The sequence below is a fragment of the Podarcis bocagei genome (assembly GCF_964188305.1).
Source record: "Podarcis bocagei genome assembly, chromosome: 15".
In the NCBI taxonomy this organism is placed as follows: domain Eukaryota; kingdom Metazoa; phylum Chordata; class Lepidosauria; order Squamata; family Lacertidae; genus Podarcis; species Podarcis bocagei.
This window is the reverse complement of record NC_138141.1, coordinates 30,104,110-30,124,517: the sequence shown is the minus strand read 5'-3', so window position 1 is coordinate 30,124,517 and position 20,408 is coordinate 30,104,110. Positions and strand designations below refer to the sequence as shown.

Genomic DNA, 20,408 nt, shown 5'->3' with positions numbered 1-20,408 from the left:
GGCTGATAGGCAGTGGCTGGCCCTCAAAGGCACCCCGGGTGAGCTCCATGGCCGAGTGAGGATTTGAACCCTGATCTCTCCCAGGTCCTAATCCAACTCTAACAATGCGCGCGCGTATGTGTGTGTGTGTGTATATATTTGTTATTATTGTACTTTCGCGTAACAGGGTTGGACAGACAAAAGGAAGGCCAGGAAGCGCAGTTAACCTGTAAAAAGAGGATTAGTCTAATTCCTGGAGGACAATAAGACTACTAAAGGGCTAACTGGCCATGATGGAGGCTGTGCTCTGCTGCCTTCACCATCAGAGGAGGCAGCGTTCACTCTAGTTGTCGGACTCTGTTGTCATCCGTGTCCTGCCTCCTTCCCGCTATTGGGGAACCAGGGTAGCTAAAGAGAACCTTCCTACTCAGGACCACTCTGCCTCCTATATGACTGCGGGGCGCGGGCAGCAAAAGTCCTTTCTTAAAGCATGGCCTTGCGCATGCGCCAATGCCAGCCGAATGTGGTGGGGGGAGGGAAGCATCCCACTCGGCCACCCGACTTCGCCTCTGCGCTCAGCCAATCGCATGCTCTCTGGGCCTCGCAGCTGCCAATCCGCGTGCCCCCTGAGGCTGGCTCGAGCGGCCCGCGCCATCTATTAATATTCATGAGGGGCTTATGAATATTGTAATCGAGCCGAGGAGCCGCCTCAGCCTCACAGTCGCCTGGGCGTGTCGGAATGGCCGAGACCTCGGAGCCTGGCGGGGCTCGAGCCCCTCCGGTGGCCGCCGCCGCCCCCGGCCGGCCCAAATTGACCCACCCGGGCAAGGCCATCCTGGCAGGTGAGACAGAAACGGCCGCGGCGGCCCCTCCCCCGCACCCACTTTCCGTCCCCCGGGCAGGCGGGCGCAGAACACACTGCGGTGCGGAATGAGGGGAGAGGAGGAGGAGAACGTCCCTTTGGTTGACGGCGCGACCTCCCGGTCCCACCGGCGCGGGCGGGTTGGCGTCCCTTCGCTTCCCCGTGGCTCCTCCTCGCCTTTGGCCCCCGGGAGCCCCTCTCTGGCCCGGAGGCTGAAGGATGGGTGGAGAGAGCCCTTCAAAGGACCGTGTTGCTCAGTGGGCACAGCACCTGCTTCTATCTGCAGAAAGCCCCCGACGCAGCATCTCAAGGGTGGGAATGGGAGAGGACCTCCCGACGGGCACCCTAGAGAGGCGCTGCCAGCCAGTGCCGGCAGTACTGAGCTAGGCGAACCGTCATCGCCCTCCTTTGGTGCAACGCGGCTTCCTCTGCTAACTCTCTTGAAGCGCCACCTGCCCTGCAGAGCAGGACACAGCAGGCTGACTGTTGGGGAACGGAGCACCCCTCTTTTCTCCACGCAGATCAGGGCCCAGCTCACTGACGCCTCACCCCCTTTTCTCTCTCTTGCTCAGGCGGCATTGCGGGGGGCATCGAGATCTGCATCACCTTCCCCACCGAGTATGTCAAGACGCAGCTGCAGCTGGATGAGAGGGCCAACCCACCGCGCTACAGGAGCATTGGTCAGCCACCCTTTCCACCCCTTAGAGCGGGCTGCCCAGAGTCCCAAGGCCTTTGCATGGCGGGGGTTAGACTAGATGACCCTTGGGGATCCCTTCAAAGTCTACAATTCTATGACTGGCTGCTCTGACTCCCCTCCTGGGACTCCCCTCCTTGTTCTGGTTTTGTTTAGACTCAGTCTCCCTACCCAAGGCAGGTTGGTGGGTGGGCCTAATATCTTCTCAGGCACTTGCTGTTAGATTCAGCCCTTTTCTTTCCCAAGAACTAGGCATGTTTGTGCCCCCAACAAATACAGTCATACCTCAGGTTGAAGTAGCTTTGGGATGAATATTTTTGGGTTGCGCTCCGCGGCGACCAGGAAGTAACGGAGTGTGTTACTTCCGGGTTTCGCTGCATGCGCTCAAAATGACATCACATGCATGCGTGGAAGCAGTGACCCGCGCATGTGCAGACACGGGCTGCGTTTGCTTCAGGATGCGAACGGGGCTCCGGAACAGATCCCGTTTGCATCCAGAGGTACCACTGTATCTCTCCACCTGACCCCCTCCTTGTGATCTAGTTGGGCCACACCCCCTCTGTGAAATTGTGGCTTCCCTTGAGCCCATGTGCAGACCAGCAAGTGAAGCAGAGGCCTGTCAAGAGTTCCTCTGAAAGGAGCACATATCCCTCTTGCAGCTGAGTGGTCACAGACCCCCTGCCTTGCAATGACTTTGGATTCCCTTCCCAGAACTTTACTCAAGCCACTCTCGCAAGTGAGCCAGTCCGCATTCCGCATCTCCTGTGCTCACAGCGTCTTTGGTGCCTCCCTTGCAGGACACTGTGTGAGACTGACTGTCCAGGACCATGGCTTCCGGGGGCTGTACAGGGGCCTCAGCTCCCTGCTGTATGGCTCCATCCCGAAATCTGCCGTCAGGTAAGCACCTGCTGCTCTTTCTTGGCAACATCACCCTGTTGGCTTTTCTCAGACTTGCACACAGGGGCCGCTTTGGGGGGTCCTAAATACAGCACCCAAATGGACTCACTAGAGCAGTGGTTTTCAACCAGTATGCTGTGGCACCCTGGGGTGCCTTGAATGATGGTCAGGGGTGCCATGGGCAATACTGGCCTCTGCCCCTCTTTCTTTCTTTCTTTCCCCTCCCTCCTCTGTTGCCCTCTCGCATCTCTGCCTCCCGTAGGCTTTCACAGCTGTTTATTGCAGCAGTCCTGTCTATAAGCTCTGCAGGCAAAGGTAGCCTCTGAGAGGCACCTCTCTTTGGGTCAGGAGGGGAAGTTCAGAGAACAGGGGTGGCAGCAGCTGCTGCCCAGAGAACTCCCAAGGAGAGGGGAGAGGAGAGGAGGCTGAGGGAACACTCCACAAGAGGGAGATAAGAACTTGCTGAGTTAACTATTGGAATCAGGATGCAAGAAGGGGAGGTGTGGGGAAGTCATGGAAAGTGGTTAAGAAAATAAGGTTTTGAAATTATGCATGTTTGTCTTTGTGTTTGTGTGTTTGTGTTATGTCTATATAAACTATGAAAACCCAATAAAAATTTTATATATATAAAAAAAACACTCCACAAGAGGGGGTGCCCGAAAAAGGTTGAGAGGCTGCCAGCTCTGCAGGCAAGAGGTGACATAACTGGGCTCCTAAGCCCCACAGGGGTGCCACAGAAATAATGTAGTTGGTCAAGGGAGTCGTGGACACAAAAAGGGTTGAAAACCTCTGCACTAGAAGAGGATGGCATCCAAATCCATCTTAGGATGGACAGATCTAAGACGAACTCCTGTCTTCTTAAGACAGATGGATGTCCGCAGAAGGTAGCAGACTCTCCTTCATGGAAATTTTTAAAGCAGAGGTTGGATGTCCATCTGTCAGGGATTCTGTAGTTGTGATCCCTGCATTGGGTTGGGCTAGTTGACTCTCTGGGATCTCTTCCAACTCTACAATTCTATGATCCCATGACACAGTTTGGGCCCCCTGGTTTTCTGCAGGTTTGGGGTCTTTGAGGTCCTCAGCAATTCTGCCAGGGACCCTCAAGGGAAGCTGGACAGCAAGAAGAGTTTGCTGTGTGGCCTTGGGGCTGGCGTGGCAGAGGCCGTGGTGGTCGTCTGCCCCATGGAGACCATCAAGGTAGGTGGAGCTCCAAGCATTGGTTGCGTCTCATGGCAGATGTGATGGAACTGCACCCTTAAGGCAGAGGCCGGCGGGAATGAATGTGCCCCCACCCATAGTTGCCGAGTTGCACCCAACTTTGGGGGGGGGGGTCCTGTCCCATGTGCATGACATCACACCCTCTTCTCCTAACATTACCTACCTGTGAGGTAGGTCTGGCTGTTGGCCTGAGGTCATGCAGGAAGTTTTGTGGCTCAGTGGATATATTTTTTTCTGAACCCAGGTCTCCCTGATTGCAGCCAGGTACCCTGCGCTAAGCACTGCACCACCCAGGCTGAGCTTGATGCACCATTTAGAGCGCATTTTCAATGTGGCAGGAGGGCACCTCGGCCCTCATTTTCTCCTATCCTATTTTCAGCTATGGATTTATTGATGAGGACAGACACAGGCAAGGAATAAGTTTGGTGCTGAATTCGTTATTCTTCGTTGCTGTTTGCAGGTGAAGTTCATTCACGATCAGGGGTCCCTGACACCCAGGTACAGAGGCTTTTTCCATGGAGTTCGGGAAATTGTGCGGGAACAAGGTAAGCTGGAGCAGAAATGCAGACAGCTGCTTTTGTCTCTGCAGCAGAATAACAAATAAAGCCTTCATTACGGCTGCTTGGTGGCGAATTCTGCCACAAAGACCCCACCCGGACTCCTGCGTCTGGTTCTGGGCAACCCAGTTTAAGAAGACTACTGGCAAGCTGGAAGGTGTTCAGAAGAGGGCAACTAACCACTACAGCATGCCGGTTCTTTTCTGCATGCAAAGCAGATGCTCTTCTGTAGAGTTAGAAGGGAACCCCAAGGGTCATCCAGTCCAACCCCCTGCAATGAAAAGCACCAAGCTATGGCCTTTTCCCGAAAACGGGGGAAGCTTTGCCCAAGCAGTGTAGAGCCATAGGGATGTCTGCCACACAGAAACCCCTAAACTCTCTCTCTTGGCCTGAGGCCAGGTGGACTTGAAGGGAAACAGGCAGCAGCCGCCCCCTAACCAGAGCTCCCCATTTTCTCTGCCCTGCAGGCCTGCGTGGAACCTACCAGGGCCTCACAGCCACCATCCTCAAGCAAGGCTCTAACCAGGCCATCCGCTTCTTCGTCATGACCTCCTTCCGCAACTGGTATCTAGGTAAGACACTCGGCTAAGCCGGGGATGAGCTTTCTTTATCCCTGTTCTGCTGGTGGTGGCAGTCCTTTCCTGCATCAGCCTGAATGCCTCTTTCTCTGCCCTTCTGCTGGGCCTGGCAGGGGACGACCCCCACAGGGAGATGAACCCGTTTGTCACAGCTGCGTTTGGGGCCACTGCGGGAGCAGCCAGCGTCTTTGGCAACACCCCCCTGGATGTCATCAAGACCAGGATGCAGGTGAGGGCACCCCCAGCCACCTCTGGGAAGGGGCTGGATTTCAGCTGCTCTTAACTCCAAACCTGCCTCTTCTCTTTCTCAAGGGACTGGAAGCATACAAGTACCGAAACACCCTGGACTGTGCCTACCAGATCCTGAAAAACGAGGGCCCTTTGGCGTGAGTGAGGCTAAACTGGCCTTCATCTTAGCTGACTTGAACTGGGGCTCTTTTGTCTGCTTTAGGCCTTTTATCTCACTTTCTCTCCTCTTTGGCAACTCAGTGGTGTTTTAGCCTTAACAACAATCTTACGAGGTAGGCCAGGCCTAGATATACTGATTTTACCAAGGCTGCTCAGTGAGCCTTGAGGCTGAGCAGCGATTTGAATCCAGGCCTTTTCTCCCCACTCTCACCCACCCACAGCCAAGCCAAGTGTGCCATCTCCCACACTGTACTGGACTTTAGCACTCCAGTTTATCTTCTGCAGGGTTCTTGTGGTTGCAGCATTGACTGCCTGAACCCTTCTATCCCAGCTCGATCACTGAGATCACCTGCAGCAGCATCACCGGTCAGAGAAACCGAGTCCTTGGTGTTGCATCAGCCCAGTCCTGTGGAACTCTCTGCAACTGGAGATGCAGCATGCACCTTCCGTGCCACCATTTAAATGCCTGCTGAAAGCTTTTCTATTCTGCCAGACCTGTGCAAGCAATTGAGAATACACACCCTTCCACAATGGCTAGTTGATGGCTGTTTAAAACTGTTTTTATGGTTTTGTTTCTATATACCTCTTTGATTTTTATTTGATTTTTTTGATACAGTGGTATAGAAGAATTTTTATAAATAAAAAATACAGCCTGGGAGGCAGGATACCGGATGGAACCACTGTCTGGCATTTTCTCCTCTTCCCTCTCTCATATTTGTCATAAGACACACTGCCAATTCTCAGTTGTTGGCATATGTGATGTAGCACAGAAGGCATTCCCCGTGCCTCCAAGAGTTCTCTGCCTTCCCTTGCAAGATGTCCCTACCTGTAGCTGCTGACTCTGCAGGCAGCACACTCATTTAATTAGTACAGAATTGTAGAGTTGGAAGGGAGCCCCGAGGGTCCTGCAGTGCAGGAATCACAGCTCAAGAATCCCCGACAGATTTGTTTAAAAATCTTATTTGTGGCTTTCATCCAGTGTGCTCAAAGCAAGTGCGTGTGGTCCTCTTTCCTTTTACCACTGCCCATTTTATCCACAAAGCAACCCTGAGAAGTAGGCCAGGCTGAGACACAGTGACGCACCCTGCCGCTCACCCAATGAGCCTAAGTAGCTGAGCTATTAAAAACAGGAAATATAAGGGATAATAAAAAAACTAAAAAGGAGACTTTTACCAAAAATTGAAAAGAGAACCGTGTAGAGGATGAAGGAAGCCAACTGGAAGAAGAGTTGAAATATAGTATGTATATATTTTGTGGACGGGTTGTTTTGTATAAGTTTCCATAGTTATTATGTTTTACTTGTATCTTTTTGTTTTTTGTTCTGTTGCTGTTTGTTTTTTGATTGGGCGTGATTATTTTTATGTTTAGTTTGGTAAGTGTGTATGTGTTGTAAAATAAACTCAATCAAAACTTACATAAAATAAATAGCTGGGCTGGGTTTTGAACCCAGGTCTCCTTGGTCCAGCCCCTCCGAGTCTCCACCCTCCACCTGCTGCCTGATATTGGGTTAACGGGGGGGGGGGGGGCAACCTGTTGAAAACCCTTTTTCTGACTTTGGGATCTCTTCCCTTGCACAGGTTCTACAAAGGGACGGTCCCCCGCCTGGGCCGGGTCTGCCTGGATGTGGCCATCGTTTTTGTCATTTACGAGGAGGTGGTGAAACTTCTCAACAAGGTCTGGAAAACCATGTGAGGCTCTTCTGGTGCAGGAGGGGCTGGCGGACGAATCCCCGTCCCACCCAAAGCTCCCATTTCCTCTCCCTCCCTCCCTCCCACCTACCCAGGAGAGGGGGAAGCCTTGTAAGGTCAGAGGTTCCCCTCTTCCAGGATCCCCCCCCCCAGCAAAAGGGTCACCTTGCTCTTATTAACCTTGCCCACCCCCCATTCTCTGGGAACACTGATCGGTACTCCAAAATGCTTCCAGCTCAAGCGCCACATGGCTTTCGTATACCTATTTATGGTCAGGAGTGCATACTCTTCCTGCTACCAATTCCCGGGGGGGGGGGGGAGAGGTGCTGTCCACTCCAAGTCAGCTGTTGCCAGTGTGTTTCGGGAGCAGATGCATTACAGGAGAGAGGCTTTGCATTGCAAGCTCAGCAGCCCCCTCCCCTCCTTTAGAGAGGACAGTCTGCCTGCATCCATTCGCACGTGCAGAGAAGCTGGATTTGTTCCTGGGGGCGATTCCTCTCCACTCTAGGAAGGAGCCATTGCACCCATTTCGAGGAAAGCCGTTGCGTGTTTCTGATGTTCGTGCCTTTTTATGTCTGTCTCTTTTTCTAACTTAGTTGCCGGTGTTATTTAAGGTTGACTTGATGTTTACAAGTTCATAAATGTTGCTTTTCAGAATAAAAGTACGAAGACCAAACAAGAGCTGCCTTTTAATATATCGAGAGAGGATTAGAAATGGCCATCTGTACAGAGCCAGGCATTTTATATATATATGTATGTATAAATATCATCAAGGAAGCCTTAGCCCAACAGCTCTTGCTGGCCTGAGGAAGCCGGAAGCACCTTTTTTAGGGTGGGTCAGGGTGGGGGTAGCGGGTGCCTAGCAGAACTAAGGAGCCCTCCTCCACAGGGTGCAGAATTTTAGGACTCATTTTCAAGCTGGGAGGGGGGCTGTTTGAGACAAGAAGTCCTGCTCAGTTTCCATATTTGGGGAACTATGCAGAGTCTTCTGCCCTCTAACCCCCTGGGGTCTTCAGGCTGGCTTCAACTACGTCCAAAGCAGGAAGACAGAGTGAACACACACACACACATACAAACAGCGTGGCCTGCCTTGAAGGTGGGAAATGAAAGTGGGACAAAGAGGAACCAGGCTGGCCTTGGCAATCTGACTTGTGGCTCCTGTGGCCAATGGGGCAATTGTTCAGCTCTCAGCTTGGCCACATGGGCTGTTGCACCTTGGAGTTGGGCAGCGGAAGCAAAGTTGCCTTCACAGTAGAAGTAAAAACGGAACTGGGCTGCCCAATGCCAAACACAAACAGGCTGGGGGGTTCCTTCAAGAACTTACCCCTGGCCACATCTAGCACCTGGCATCCAGCCTCTGCTACTAACCTCAACTCAAGAAAACAGGGCTCAGGGGTGGGTGAGAGGGTGGCACTGAGCTCTGTTGGCACACATGATGAAGGCAGCTTCCAGGCACAGGCAGACACCCCTGGGGGCCTGTGCCAAATGGAGGAAAGGGCAGCCTGAGCACTTCCTCCAGCTTCAGCTGCCTGGAGAGAACAAGAAACCTCTGCCTCGACCAGCCAGCCCTGCCTCCACAACCCACCGGCACTGGGCCTGGGGCGGTGGCAGCCTGTGCCCGTCTGGGGCCTCCCTCCACGGCAACGCAGGAAGAGGTGGGCACAGGGGAGGGAGCAACTGTTTGCTCCTCCGGCGAGCGCAGCGCCACAACCCTCTCGGCAGGCGGCCGTGGCGGCTCCCTTCACGGCCTGCGCTGGCTTCATTCAAAGCGCCGGAGGTGGTTGTAGAGGGACTGGACGTAGGTGAAGACGCACATGGGGTCCGGCTTGCGGCCCATCAGCATCATGTCGTCCACTTCGATCAGGCGGTCACAGCCGGCCATTTTCCTGCAAGAGGCAACCGAGAGTCAAGAGGAAGGAGAGAGAGGGGAACATTGGAAGAGCCTGATGATCAGGCCAAAGGGGGCCCATCTACTCCAGCATCTTGTTCTCATAGCGACCAACCAGATGCCTGCAGGAAACCCGCAAACAGGACACAAGCACAGGAGTTTTCTCCCCTACTGTGGTTTCCAGAAATGGATTCCAAGGCAGTGCATAGCCACTGCGACTAATAGCCCTCTCCTCCTCCGTGACCTTGCCCAATCCCCTTTTAAAGCCATCCAAGATGGTGGACATCACTTCCCCCTGTGGCAGGGAGTTCCACAGTTGAACTACACGCTGCATGAAATGCTTTTTCTCTATACTGAACCTTCCTATGTGCAGCTTCACTGCATGTTCACAAGTTCTGCAGCATTTCCTAAACTTCTTACTTGCCTTTACTCCAAGCAAAAAGTCCCAAATGCTGCAACTGTTCCTTGTAAGGGGGTCACAGAATTGTAAGTTGGAAGGGACCCGAAGGGTCATCTAGTCCAACCCCCTGCAATGCAGGAACAGTGCCTACAACTATCCCTGGTTAGCAGCCAGACACACCGACCCTTTGCACCACCTGAGTCGCTGCACCCCCTTGATCACTTCGGATGCCTTATTCTGGATCTTTCCCAACTCCTTTTTGAGGCGAGGCAACCAGAACTGTACCGTTTTTCAAATGCGGTCATTCCTCAGACCTCCCTGCAAAGGAGGCTCAGGTGGACTTGCCCCAGGCCCTCCATCTCACAGAACGTATTCTCTCCCTACCCGTGCCCTGCAAGCCCTCCCCAAATGTCAGGCAGAGGCTATAAATGCCACAGTCTTAACTGGAGAGCCTGTGCAACCAATCTCTGTGCCCACCAAGGGTGAGCTTCCAGCCCAGGCAGCAGGGGAGGCTGCAGCCTACTTACTCCGCCGTGCTGAAGGCCACTTCAAAGTTCTCCTTGCGCTTGGTGGGGTCTCGTGCTTGGTAGTCAAATTCCTCCGGGAAAAAGGAGTGGACCAGGGCACAGAATGCCATCCCGTCACTCCAACTGGAGGAGAAGTTCTGCAGGTCGATGTGCTGCCGGAGGTGGAGGGGAGGGGGCAGAAGTTAGAAGGAAGGAACGCTCTGTGCTATCAGGGTTACGAAGCCCCCTCCCCTTTCACAACAGGCCACGGGGCTCTACAAGAGCGAAGGAGGGAGACTGAGATGGGGATCCTTATTTGGCCATCAAGTTGGCTGGGTATAACCTTGGGGTTCAGGCCCTGCCTCTCAGCCTAGCCTACCCCACAGGGTTGTGAGGATTGAATGAGGAAGAGGGAGACCCCCATATGCCACCCAGAGCTCCGCAAAGGAGGTGGTGGGAGATACAGGCAATGGAATAAGCAAATACCTTGTAGCCGATGGTTTTGGATCGGCACCAGTCCAGGAGGATCTGCTTGATGCTGCTCGCACTGGCGACCCCAAAGCTCTGCGACCGCTTCAGCTTGGCCCGCCCTTCCCCTTTGCCCCTGCAGGGAAGAGCATAGATTTGTAGAGTTTGAAGGGACCACAAGGGTCATCTAGTCCAACCCCCTGCAATGCAGGTATCTTTTGCCCAACATGGGGCTTGAACCCACCACCCTGAGATTTAAGAGTCTCGTGCTCTACTGACTTGGCTATTCCCAGTGTGGAGGCACGGCCCAGCCACTGGGGCTAGAAGCTGTCGATAGCAGTCTCCTCCATGAGCTGGGCTGTGGCTGCCGCGAGAGTTTTTGTCCCTCCTTTGCTCACAGGAAATTTGACCATCTCGGTCACCCCCCTCTGCACACCTTCTGGCTTGTCAATGTCCTTCTTAAACTGTCATGCCCAGAACTGGACACAGTATTCCAGGTGTGTTATGACTAAAGCAGTAATATTATTACTTCCCTTGATCTGGACACTAGACTTTGGTCGATGCAGCCTAGAATGGCATTAGCCTTTCTTGCTGCATCACACTGTGTACTCACATTCAGTTTCTGGTCTACTAAAACCCCTGGATCCTTTATGAATGTACTGCTGTCAAGTCAGCTGTACCCCCCATTTTATACATGTGCGTATATATATGCACCCCGCACAACTACAAATTGGGACCACAGGAGGCGCCACATACTTCCCGCTGTCCTGATCAAACTTCTCGAAGAGGGCCTTCCTGGCCTGTGTCCCAGAGGTCCGGGGCAGCGTCTGAGACCTCACCAGCTCTCTCCGTTTCTCCACCTGCCTGTGGACCGTGGGGGGTGGGGAGTGGGATTTCGGGGCTGCATCCCGCTGGTTGTCTGCAACAATGCTGTCAGAACAAGAGAAAAGGGCAAATGTCCCGTTAAAAGAGAGCTACAGATGATCGATCCTTTTGAAGGTGTGGAGGCTCCCTGAACGATGCCTCCAAGCCCCCCAGCCCCAAAGCCTCACCTTTCACTAGCCTGGTGGGCTCCATAGGTTACGGCTGACACTGACTTTGTCACGGAAGAGAATTTCTCTGCGGATAAAATGAAATGAATGAGGATGAAGGAATGAATTTTGGTGGTTCCCCCTCCCCCCATTTACAGAACTCCTGCCCAGATAACAACTTGCTTTTCCACTCCCCGAAAATCCTTATAGCCACATGTGCCCAGATCCCTTTAAGGTATTTATTGCTGCTAGTTAACCAGGCTCATAAACAGAGACTCCTCTTTGCTACCTAAGTCCATTTCCTCCAGTCTTTGCGGAGCCAAGGGTCCATCAATGTCCCCTAGCTAATGCAGGCCTAGTGTTTTGAGTGTCATGCAGATCCATGTAGCAGTGGCCCATAAGAGCATAAGAAGAGTCCATTGGATCAAGCCAATGGCCCATCTAGTCCAGCATCCTCTTCTCACAGTGGTTGACCAGATGCCTATTGTGGGAAACCCACAAACACGACCCGAGCTCAAGAATCCTCTTCCTGAGGTATTCAGAGGCAGAGCAGAGCCATTGTGGCTAGTTGCCATCCTCTCCTTCATGAATTTGCCTAGCCCTTTAACGCCATCTGAGCTGGTGGCCAACACTGCCTCCTGTGGTGGGGAGGACAGTTGCATGGCTTAACCATGTCCAGCATTTGCTTAAGTCATTCTGTCTCAGTGAGCCCTGAGCAGGGTTAGGATTCCGGTGTTGCCGGGCAGGCAATTTGACCTGCCAGCGCCTCCAAACTCAGGGTGGGCCCTGAATTCACCTCCATACTGTAATTATAGAAACCCCTTGTTGTAAACGGTGGGGCGGGGCGCGGAAAGCTTTCAGTTCGACAAGCCGGCTGACCTGAGGTGACTGCAGCGCTTCCAGTCCTCGTGGAACTTATACTCCAATTCTTCACTGCGCTCACTGCAAAGAAGCAGAAGTCAGAAGCCTGCAGGTTTGCTTTTCATGCAAAGGAAGGCAGGCGTCTATTTATCGCAAAGCATGTGAAGAGCCCTTGAAGGATCAGACCCAGGCTGATGGACCAGGAGGGTGGGCCTCACCCCGCTCTGGCAAAAGTGTTTGAACAGTTGATCCTCTAAGCTGCTGGAAAGATTTGGGGGACCCCCTACTACAACTACAGTGGTACCTCGGGATGCGAACGGGATCCGTTCCGGAGCCCCGTTCGCATCCTGAATAGAATGTAAGACGCGGCAGCGCATCTGCGTGTGTCACGTTTTGCCGCTTCCACGCATGATGTCATTTTCAGCGTCTGTGCATGCAAGAGCGGTGAAACCCGGAAGTAACACGCTCAGTTACTTCTGGGCTGCCACGGAGCGCAACCCGAAAGCACTCAACATAAAGCACATTCAACCTGAGGTATGACTGCACAGTGGTACCTCGAGTTAAGTACTTAATTCATTCCGGAGGTCCGTTCTTAACCTGAAACTGTTCTTAACCTGAAGCACCACTTTAGCCAATGGGGCCTCCTGCTGCCGCTGGAGCATAATTTCTGTTCTCATCCAGAAGCAAAGTTCTTAACCTGAAACACTATTTCTGGGTTAGCGGAGTCTCTAACCTGAAGCGTATGTAACCTGAAGCGTATGTAACCCAAGGTACCACTGTACCTATAACTCCACAGTAAACACATATTTAAAGGGCCTAGCACAAAGTCCTCCTAGCAATCCTGCTGGGGTCTGAGGCACAACACTCACGGGTCGCCTTGGGGGTGAGGCCCTCAATGGCTGAAGGGAGTCACATGCCTCCCACTGCCACCAGCCACCGTCTGGGTTCCTGCTCTTCTTTTACCTCCTTGGCTTGACGTTTTTGACACAGCCTCGCTCGGCTGCCCTCCAGGAACGTTTGGTGAGATGGGCGACCCCATGGTTTCTCCCGAATAGGTTTCCGATACTCTGGTGACAGAGGTCACAGGAAGGTGTGGCATCCGCAGACTCACTGCCGGCTCGTGGGCCTCGGGGGAAGAATTCGGCCGGTGGAGAGGAGGAGGAGGCGGCCCCCCCAGACCTGGGGGGTACGGGGAGAGACGCAAAAGTAGACTGAGTGCAAAGGTCACTACTGGGGCTCTGCATGTTCATAGTGAACAGCTCATGTTAATGGAAAAATTCTAGACCATCTTTTAGAGGAGGACGGATCCCTCCAAGCAGTTTGCAACATCTTGTTTTTTCCTCCTTCTGAGATTATTATCATTTCCTGCAGCTGACACAAACATGCTATTGCTTCAAACTACTGGGACGGGGGGGGGGTGAGAACGGTGGCAAGAAGAAGAATAGAACTGTTGAGATGGAAGGGACCTGAGGATCATCTAGTCCAACCCCCTGCAATGCAGGAATATGCAGCTGTCCCAGACGGGGATCGAACCTGCAGCCTTGGTGTTATCAACACTTAATTGCTCTAACCAACTGAGCTTTCCAGTGCTGAACGTGTGTGTGTGTGTGTGTGTGTGTGTGTGTGTTTGACCCCCCTCCAGGACACAATGCTGCTTTTGCCAAACCAGAGATCCACCTGCTAGCATCCTAGTCTCACAGTGGCCACCAGATGCCTCTTTTGTGAAATACACAAGCCGAAGTTGAACTCAAGAGCACTCTCCCTCCGCCTGAGGTTTCCAGCAACTGGTATTCAGAAGCATTGCTGCCTCCAACTGCGGAGGCAGAGCCGGGCCATGGTGGCCAGCAGCCATGGATAGCCCTCTCCTCCTCCATGAATTGGACCAATCCTCCTTGAAAGCAATCCTAGTTGGAGACCACCACTGACCTGCCGTGGGATTTGCACAGTTTAACTATGTGCTGCAGGAAGAAGTATTTTCTTTTCTCTGTCCTGAACCTTCCAGCATTCAGCTTCACTTCCTCCAATTACGGCATGCATCATTTTATAAATTTCTATCATGTCGCCTCTTGCTCGCTTTTTCTCTAAACTAAAAAGTCCCGAATGCTGCAACCTTTCCCCGTAGGACAGCCTTTCTCAACCTGATGGTCCCCAGATGTTGTTGGACTACAACTCCCATCATCCCTGAGCTCTGGCCTTGCTAGCTAGGGGTGATGGGAGTTGTAGTTCAACAACTTCTGGGGACCCAAGGCTGAGAAAGGCTGCCGTAGGGGATTCACTCCATCCCCTTGATCATTTTGGTTGCCTTTTTCTGAACCTCTATGTATTTAGCTGGGGGCGGCAGGTTGCCCTCCTGGATGCTGTTTGGCTTTTGCCACTGCAGAGATCCTCCTGTGTTGGAGAAAGCAGGCAGGACTTTGGGGGCACCTGCAAGCCAGAAGCAGAGGCTCACTGCAGCAGGTGAACAGCAAGGAGCTGGCTGCTCATTTCCTGATTGCTGAAGTTCCCCTGTTCTCAGGTTTGGGTGGAGGGAGGTGGTCAGAGAAGGGAGAAAGGACGTCCCACTTCGCCTGATGGCTCCCAGAGCAAGGCTCGCTTGACCCCATTGGCACCTTTACGCAGTCCATGACTTGGGATATTTGCTTATGCCAGGCATAGGCAAACTCAGCCCTCCAGATGTTTTGGGACTACAACTCCCATCATCCCTGATGATTGGTCCTGTTAGCTAGCGATGTTGGGAGTTGTAGTCCCAAAACATCTGGAGGGCCGAGTTTGCCTATGCCTAGCTTATGCTCTTGTACTCAGAAAACTTTTCAGCCATTTCTATCCCCCCTTCATCCCCTAGGGGGATCACAAACACAACTTTGAATAAGAGAAAAATGAAAAAATGTTAAAGGTTCATGTTGAAAGTTGTAAATGGAGTGTTTGTAAACTGCCTTGATTTTCATTCAGACACAAGCATGAATAAACAAACACCTCCATCGCAATAATGTAGATTTCGCTCGTCTTCCCATCTCTGGGATGGATACAGGGTGAAAGAGGGAACATGTTTAGAGACCCCATAAGCCATACCCCACTCCACCCCACAAAGGCTGCCTTGCAAGTTTGCCAGGTTTGGAGCGGGCCAGATTTGGGGCTGTACTCCAGAACAGCCTGTCCTTCATTCAGCTGCGATTCCTGCATTGCAGGAGGTTCAACTAATGATCCTTTGGGTCCCTTCCACCTCTACAATTTCTCCAGCACGACTTCCTTACCTCCGGAGGGCTGGTGGTGCCCATTCTCCAATGCAGCTGAGTCAGGGGCTCTCCTGCTCTTCAAGTCACTCAGATCATCTAAGTCCAAACTCTGCAAAAAAGAAGAAGAGGAGAACTTTGAGAGGAGCACATGTGCGGGGCCAGAACCCCACAGAGAAGAGCTTCAAAGCTTTTCAGAATGCAGTTTTTTGGGGGGAGCGGGCGGTACTTCTGAACCTCAAGTGTGCTGCCGACAGGGGCTCCCAAACTCCCCCCCCCATGAACCACTTTAATTTTCCTGCCTGTTCTAGCAGTTGTAATACACTGTGCCAAATGCTGTATGGTTTTTAAGTGATACCCCAACACAACACATCCGTCACCTGGAAATAAACCGGATGCCCCAGATGTCCTCATAAGCAGGACATGAATGCAACAGCAGCAGCCCCCTCCCCACTGATGATCCCCCAGTCCCCACTCTTCAGGGGCACACACCTTCTGGCAGTGGAGACAGAACATAAGCATCAGGGGTCAGAGCCACTGACAGCCTTTGCCTCCTCCCTGAGTTTGTCTCATCCACTTGGAAAGCCATTCAAATTGGTGGCCATCCCTTCCTCCTGAGGTGGTGAGTCCCACAGTTTGTGCTGTGTGAAGAAGGACCTTGTCCGCCCTGAATCTTTGAGCCTTCAGCTTCATTGGGGTGGGGGGCTTGTTTCCAGTTGCCCACAAGAAAAAGCTGCACAGACAAAAGCTGACACATTTCTGAGAAATCATTATGTTTATCAAGTGAGCTACGAAATAACAATGCAGAATTACACACACACACACAAAATGAAGGATTATTATATTTGTCACTCGTGCTAAAAATGTCTCCAAATATCAAAACGAACTTCACCATAGCCAATCTATGCGAGATCCATGTCCTCAATAAACCAGATTGCCCTGTTCCCCACCACCACCTGTCAAGAAATGACCTGCAGACCTTGGTACAAACTTAAGCCAGGAACTGCAACCCACTGGCAGGAGGTACATCACCTGGAGAAGATGTGCCCACCTGGAATTGGGGATTTGCAAAGAGCTCCTTTCAAATATTGGCCTGGGGTCTGAAACAAGGGAAGGAGTGTCTCTCGGAGCATGCACAAAGCATTTTCTTTTCATCAGTTGAGCAACCACAGTCTCCACCACATCCAGGACACAGAGAAAAACCTCCAGGCACAGGAATGTGGGATGCGGGAGGAAAGTGGTGACCTGTGCAATATGCCTGGTTGTCACCCACGGGTGGTGAAAGGAGGACCTTGGAGACAGCCACAGGGCGGGGGCCTGTTGAGCAGCTGACCAAACCAGCGCACCCACTAGGTGCTATGACCTCTGGGCAGCCTCTGTGGCTGAGGGGTGAAGGGGGAACGTTGAGACCTGAAACCTCACTGGCAACCCTGCAATGCCCTCCACCCACAGCTGGATTAACACTCCAAAGTGAGGCTGCCACAGAACCTTAAAAGTTGGAAGGGACCCAAGGGTCATCTAGTCCAACCCCGGCAATGCAGGAATCTAAAGCACCCATGACAGATGGCCATCCAAACTCTGCTTAAAAACCTCCAAGGAAGGAGAGTCCGCCACCTTTCGTGGAAGTCTGTTCCACTGCTGAACAGCTCTTACTGTCAGAAAGTTTTTTCCCCATGTGTTTAGTCGGAATCTCCTTTCTTGTAACCTGAGCCCCCTCTCAACAAGGCAGCAGGAAACATTTGCCACTGCTAAGCAGCAGCTGGCCCCAGTTGCCCCGAGGCACCACCAGCGACTGCCATGAGCCCAGGATGGGCTCGCGTGACACAGCGAGGGTGCGGTGCTGGGCGCTCAGCCCCAGCCGACGTGGGGAGCACCCAGAGGTGAGCTTGGAGAGAACAAAATGCAGACCCTTCCGAAGCCCCGGCTGTCAACCTCTGCTGTCGCTGAGCATAACATTAACCAGGCCCACTCCCTGCAAAAGCCATTAATCATGCCAATGGAAAGGCCAGAGGCTGGTTGCTGGGCTGGAGGGGGACTCCAGCTGCCTGCACTCCTCTCCTCCCCCTCCCTCCCCCCAGGGCTCAGCTGCCAAGGTGACGTCATGGCTAAGTGGTCCTGACAGCAGCAGGCGGCTCAAAGCAGGAGCCACCTGGAAGCAGGAGCACACAGCTGGATCACTGCCTCTGCCTCCTCCACTTGGGCTTCAGAAAAACACAGCCGAGGCTGCAGGAGGGACTGGGAGAAAATCACTCTCTCACACACACACTGGCCAGGGAGATAAACAGCGGAAGCAGAAAGTCTCTGCGAGGTTTTGGCCCCGCAGCAGAGATGAGGCTTTGCAAAGAAAGGCAGATCAAGAGTCTGGGAGGGGGGCAAGGCACGGACCTCCCCATGGAGATGGCCTTGAAGTCCCCACACAGACATATGGGGGTGGGATGGGAAAGCTGGGGCCAAACCAGCCGCATGACCCTGCTAGACTAGATGTGCCCCCTTTGGTTTGATGTAGCAGGCTGTTCTTATGCTCTTAAGGTGGTTAGGGTCAAATGAGGAGAACTGGCAGGCCAGAGGTTCCCCAGTGCAGCCCATCAGCCTCCCAGTCCAGAGACTGTGCAGCTCTGAAGAGTCATGCCGTGGGGGTACAAGCAGTGTTAGAAACCCAGATATATAAGCTAGAAGCCAAATGGCTCCTTAAACCAAGGTTGCAGTCACCAAAACGGAATGTCCTAGTTGCTACTTTGGGGGCAAAGGGCTCAAAAGTTGTATTTCTCAACAAGACCTTTTGGTTCTTGAAATTCGTTCCGATTGTGCAGATAAAAATATCGCGGGTAGAATTCTAAAGGATGTGTTGCCAGTGTGTGAAAACAGGTAAGATCCAAGGAGCCCCAGGCAGGCACCTCCAGGGGGTGGAGACGTCAGACAGCAGCCTGGCACAGAGGCATCTTCACTTGATCGCAAGTGGCTGATAGCCAGGTGCAAAATGCACTTGGTGAAGTTCGAATGCTGGGCAGAGGGACAAATGGGGGTAGGACCCTGCCTGGGGTCTTGTCAGGTGGGTCTTCCTGGCTCCTGGAAAGCTCCTAGACTTTGGTCCAGTCCAACAGAGCCTGAATAGTGGCTGATCTAACTTTTGTTAGGCAAAGCTGTCTCTCCAGGAATAGTTGCTTTTTATTAGCTTCTTGGGAGTCTAGTTTGCCTGTGCTTTTGGGGAAACATTTTAACATCCATGTCCCCAGATTTCCCAGCATGGGGGAATCAGCAAGCCTCCCCCGCCCCACAAAATAGGGCAAAAGGTGATCCCCACAGGACTAAATCCACCTGATATCCAGATTGAGAAATCCCATCTCCTCCACAGGAGGCAGGGACACCAAATCCCAAGTCATCCTTCTATTTAGGGGCTTGGCAAGCAGCTGGTCCGTAAGTCATCCCCAGCCTCAACCTCTGGCCGATTCCCATGCCCCCAAGTCACCAGCTGCTTCCCTAGACTCCAGTCTTGAAAAACAGCTTGGTCAAGTCCTGTGGCCCAATGCCAGACAGAGGACAGCAGTACTCTGCACATGCTCCAGGGTGCTCTCTTTCTGCATCCCAAATCCAGCACTTGTGAAAACAAGAAATGCATCCTCTGGTACTTTAAAGACGTTTAGCTTTCGTGGCTACAGAGGCCACTTCCTCGTGAAAAGAGGTTCTGGGGTCAGGAATGCCCCCCACGGAGAGCAAGCTTTACTCGGCCGCACAAGTCCCCCAGAAAGGAGGCGGCACCGTTCCCCAAACTCCTCCCTCGCTTGCTGCCGGCGCTCTTTGCACCGCCCCGCGGCCGGCACCGGCTCTTCCCTCCTCGCCCACCGCGTTCTCGTGGTGGTGGTGGGCGGCGGCCCTCCCGCGCCCCTCCCACGCGGAAAAGGCCACAGGGGGCGTCGGGCGGAGGGCCGCCAGCCCCTGCTTGAGCCAGCGCGCTCGACGTGCAAAGGCGCTCGTGCAAACATCCTGCCCGCAGCAAATACTCCGCCCTCGAGGGTCGCTCGACAGCCGCCACTAGGGGGGGGTGGGCTCTTTCTTTCCTCCTCTCTCCTTCTCCACCCCCCACCCCCGTGCCAGAGCGGTACTTCTTCAAGAGGAAGGAAGAGCGCCCAAGGATTACTGGGTGGCCGGAGCCTCCCTGACCGTCGGGGCCGAGAGCGCGCGAGGGAGAAAGGGACGGGGGGGGCTCCAAGCCGTCGGGGCTCCTGCTGCTCCTTTTAAGGCGCGATCCCACCTGCCCGCCCACCCCCAATGACCTCACCTGGCTTTTGGTGGCGAGGGAGAGCCGGGCGTGGCTGGCGAAGCGGCTGCTGCTGCCCGGCCAGGGCGCCGTCGTCGTCGGGGCTTCGGGCTCGGGACTGGAGGCGTCCGGCAGCCCCGCCGCCCGGTTGAGGGCCTCCACCTGCCGGGCCAGGCGGTCCACGTGCGCGCGCAGCTGCCGGTTCTCTCGCTGGAGCTCGGCCACGTTGTGCGCCAGCGGGTTGGCCAGGCGCAGCACTTCGGCCACCTGTCGGTCCACGCCGTTCTTGAAGGCCTGGATGTCCACGTGGATCTCGCGCACAGCGCCGCGCAGCGTCTCCTCGTAGCGACCCAGCGCCTCGCACACCGTCGCCGCATCCTGCGCGTTCAGGTCCGCCAGGTCCCCCGGCGACGACCCCGAAGAGGACTGAGCTCCCCGCGACGCGCTGACCTCCATGGCACCAGGGAGCGCAACCGGCGTCCAACAACACTAGCAGCACCTCGAAGAGCCCCGTGTGTTCATCCGCCTCTCTGGCCGGCCCAGCCGGACCCAGCCTTTTATAGACGGCAGGTGGGAGGGGGCAGCCAGCCGCCGCTCCGGGCCTGGAGAGGGAAGGGTGGGCGCGAGCAAGAGAGGGAGGGAGCAAAGACGCGCGGGGAGTGGGAGCTTCCCGGCCGCTACAGACAGCCCCCTGGGGGGGAGGGGCTGCTGGCCCGGCCCAGCCCGGCTCGCCTCTCCTCTCCTCAGTTGTTGGGGCGCAGCTGCCAAAGCAACACTTCGTTATCGTCGGGGGTGGGAGAAGAGGGTCCTCTAAGAGAGGCGAGGGGGTGCTACGAGAGGGAGAGGACACCTGTGCGCAAAAGGAGGGGGCGGCCGGTGGACAGTTCA

General features: G+C 53.9%; 2 protein-coding genes across 2 annotated transcripts; one reads left to right on the top strand and one right to left on the bottom strand.

The window, feature by feature from the left end:
* Positions 1-519: 519 nt before the first annotated feature.
* LOC308574635 (tricarboxylate transport protein, mitochondrial-like) lies at positions 520-7,560 on the top strand. Its single transcript, XM_081172727.1, has 9 exons — positions 520-821; positions 1,414-1,521; positions 2,333-2,432; positions 3,491-3,629; positions 4,111-4,195; positions 4,675-4,779; positions 4,899-5,014; positions 5,098-5,171; positions 6,771-7,560. Exons 1-9 carry the CDS (start codon positions 719-721, stop codon positions 6,883-6,885), a joined length of 945 nt encoding a protein of 314 aa, XP_081028853.1. The 5' UTR covers positions 520-718; the 3' UTR covers positions 6,886-7,560.
* On the bottom strand, positions 7,553-20,082 carry SMTNL2 (smoothelin like 2). Its single transcript, XM_081172636.1, has 9 exons — positions 19,542-20,082; positions 15,287-15,377; positions 12,999-13,214; positions 12,054-12,116; positions 11,196-11,262; positions 10,900-11,073; positions 10,162-10,279; positions 9,697-9,848; positions 7,553-8,767 (listed from the first exon to the last, which is right to left on the bottom strand). Exons 1-9 carry the CDS (start codon positions 19,974-19,976, stop codon positions 8,641-8,643), a joined length of 1,443 nt encoding a protein of 480 aa, XP_081028762.1. The 5' UTR covers positions 19,977-20,082; the 3' UTR covers positions 7,553-8,640.
* Between the last annotated feature and the right edge of the window lie 326 nt (positions 20,083-20,408).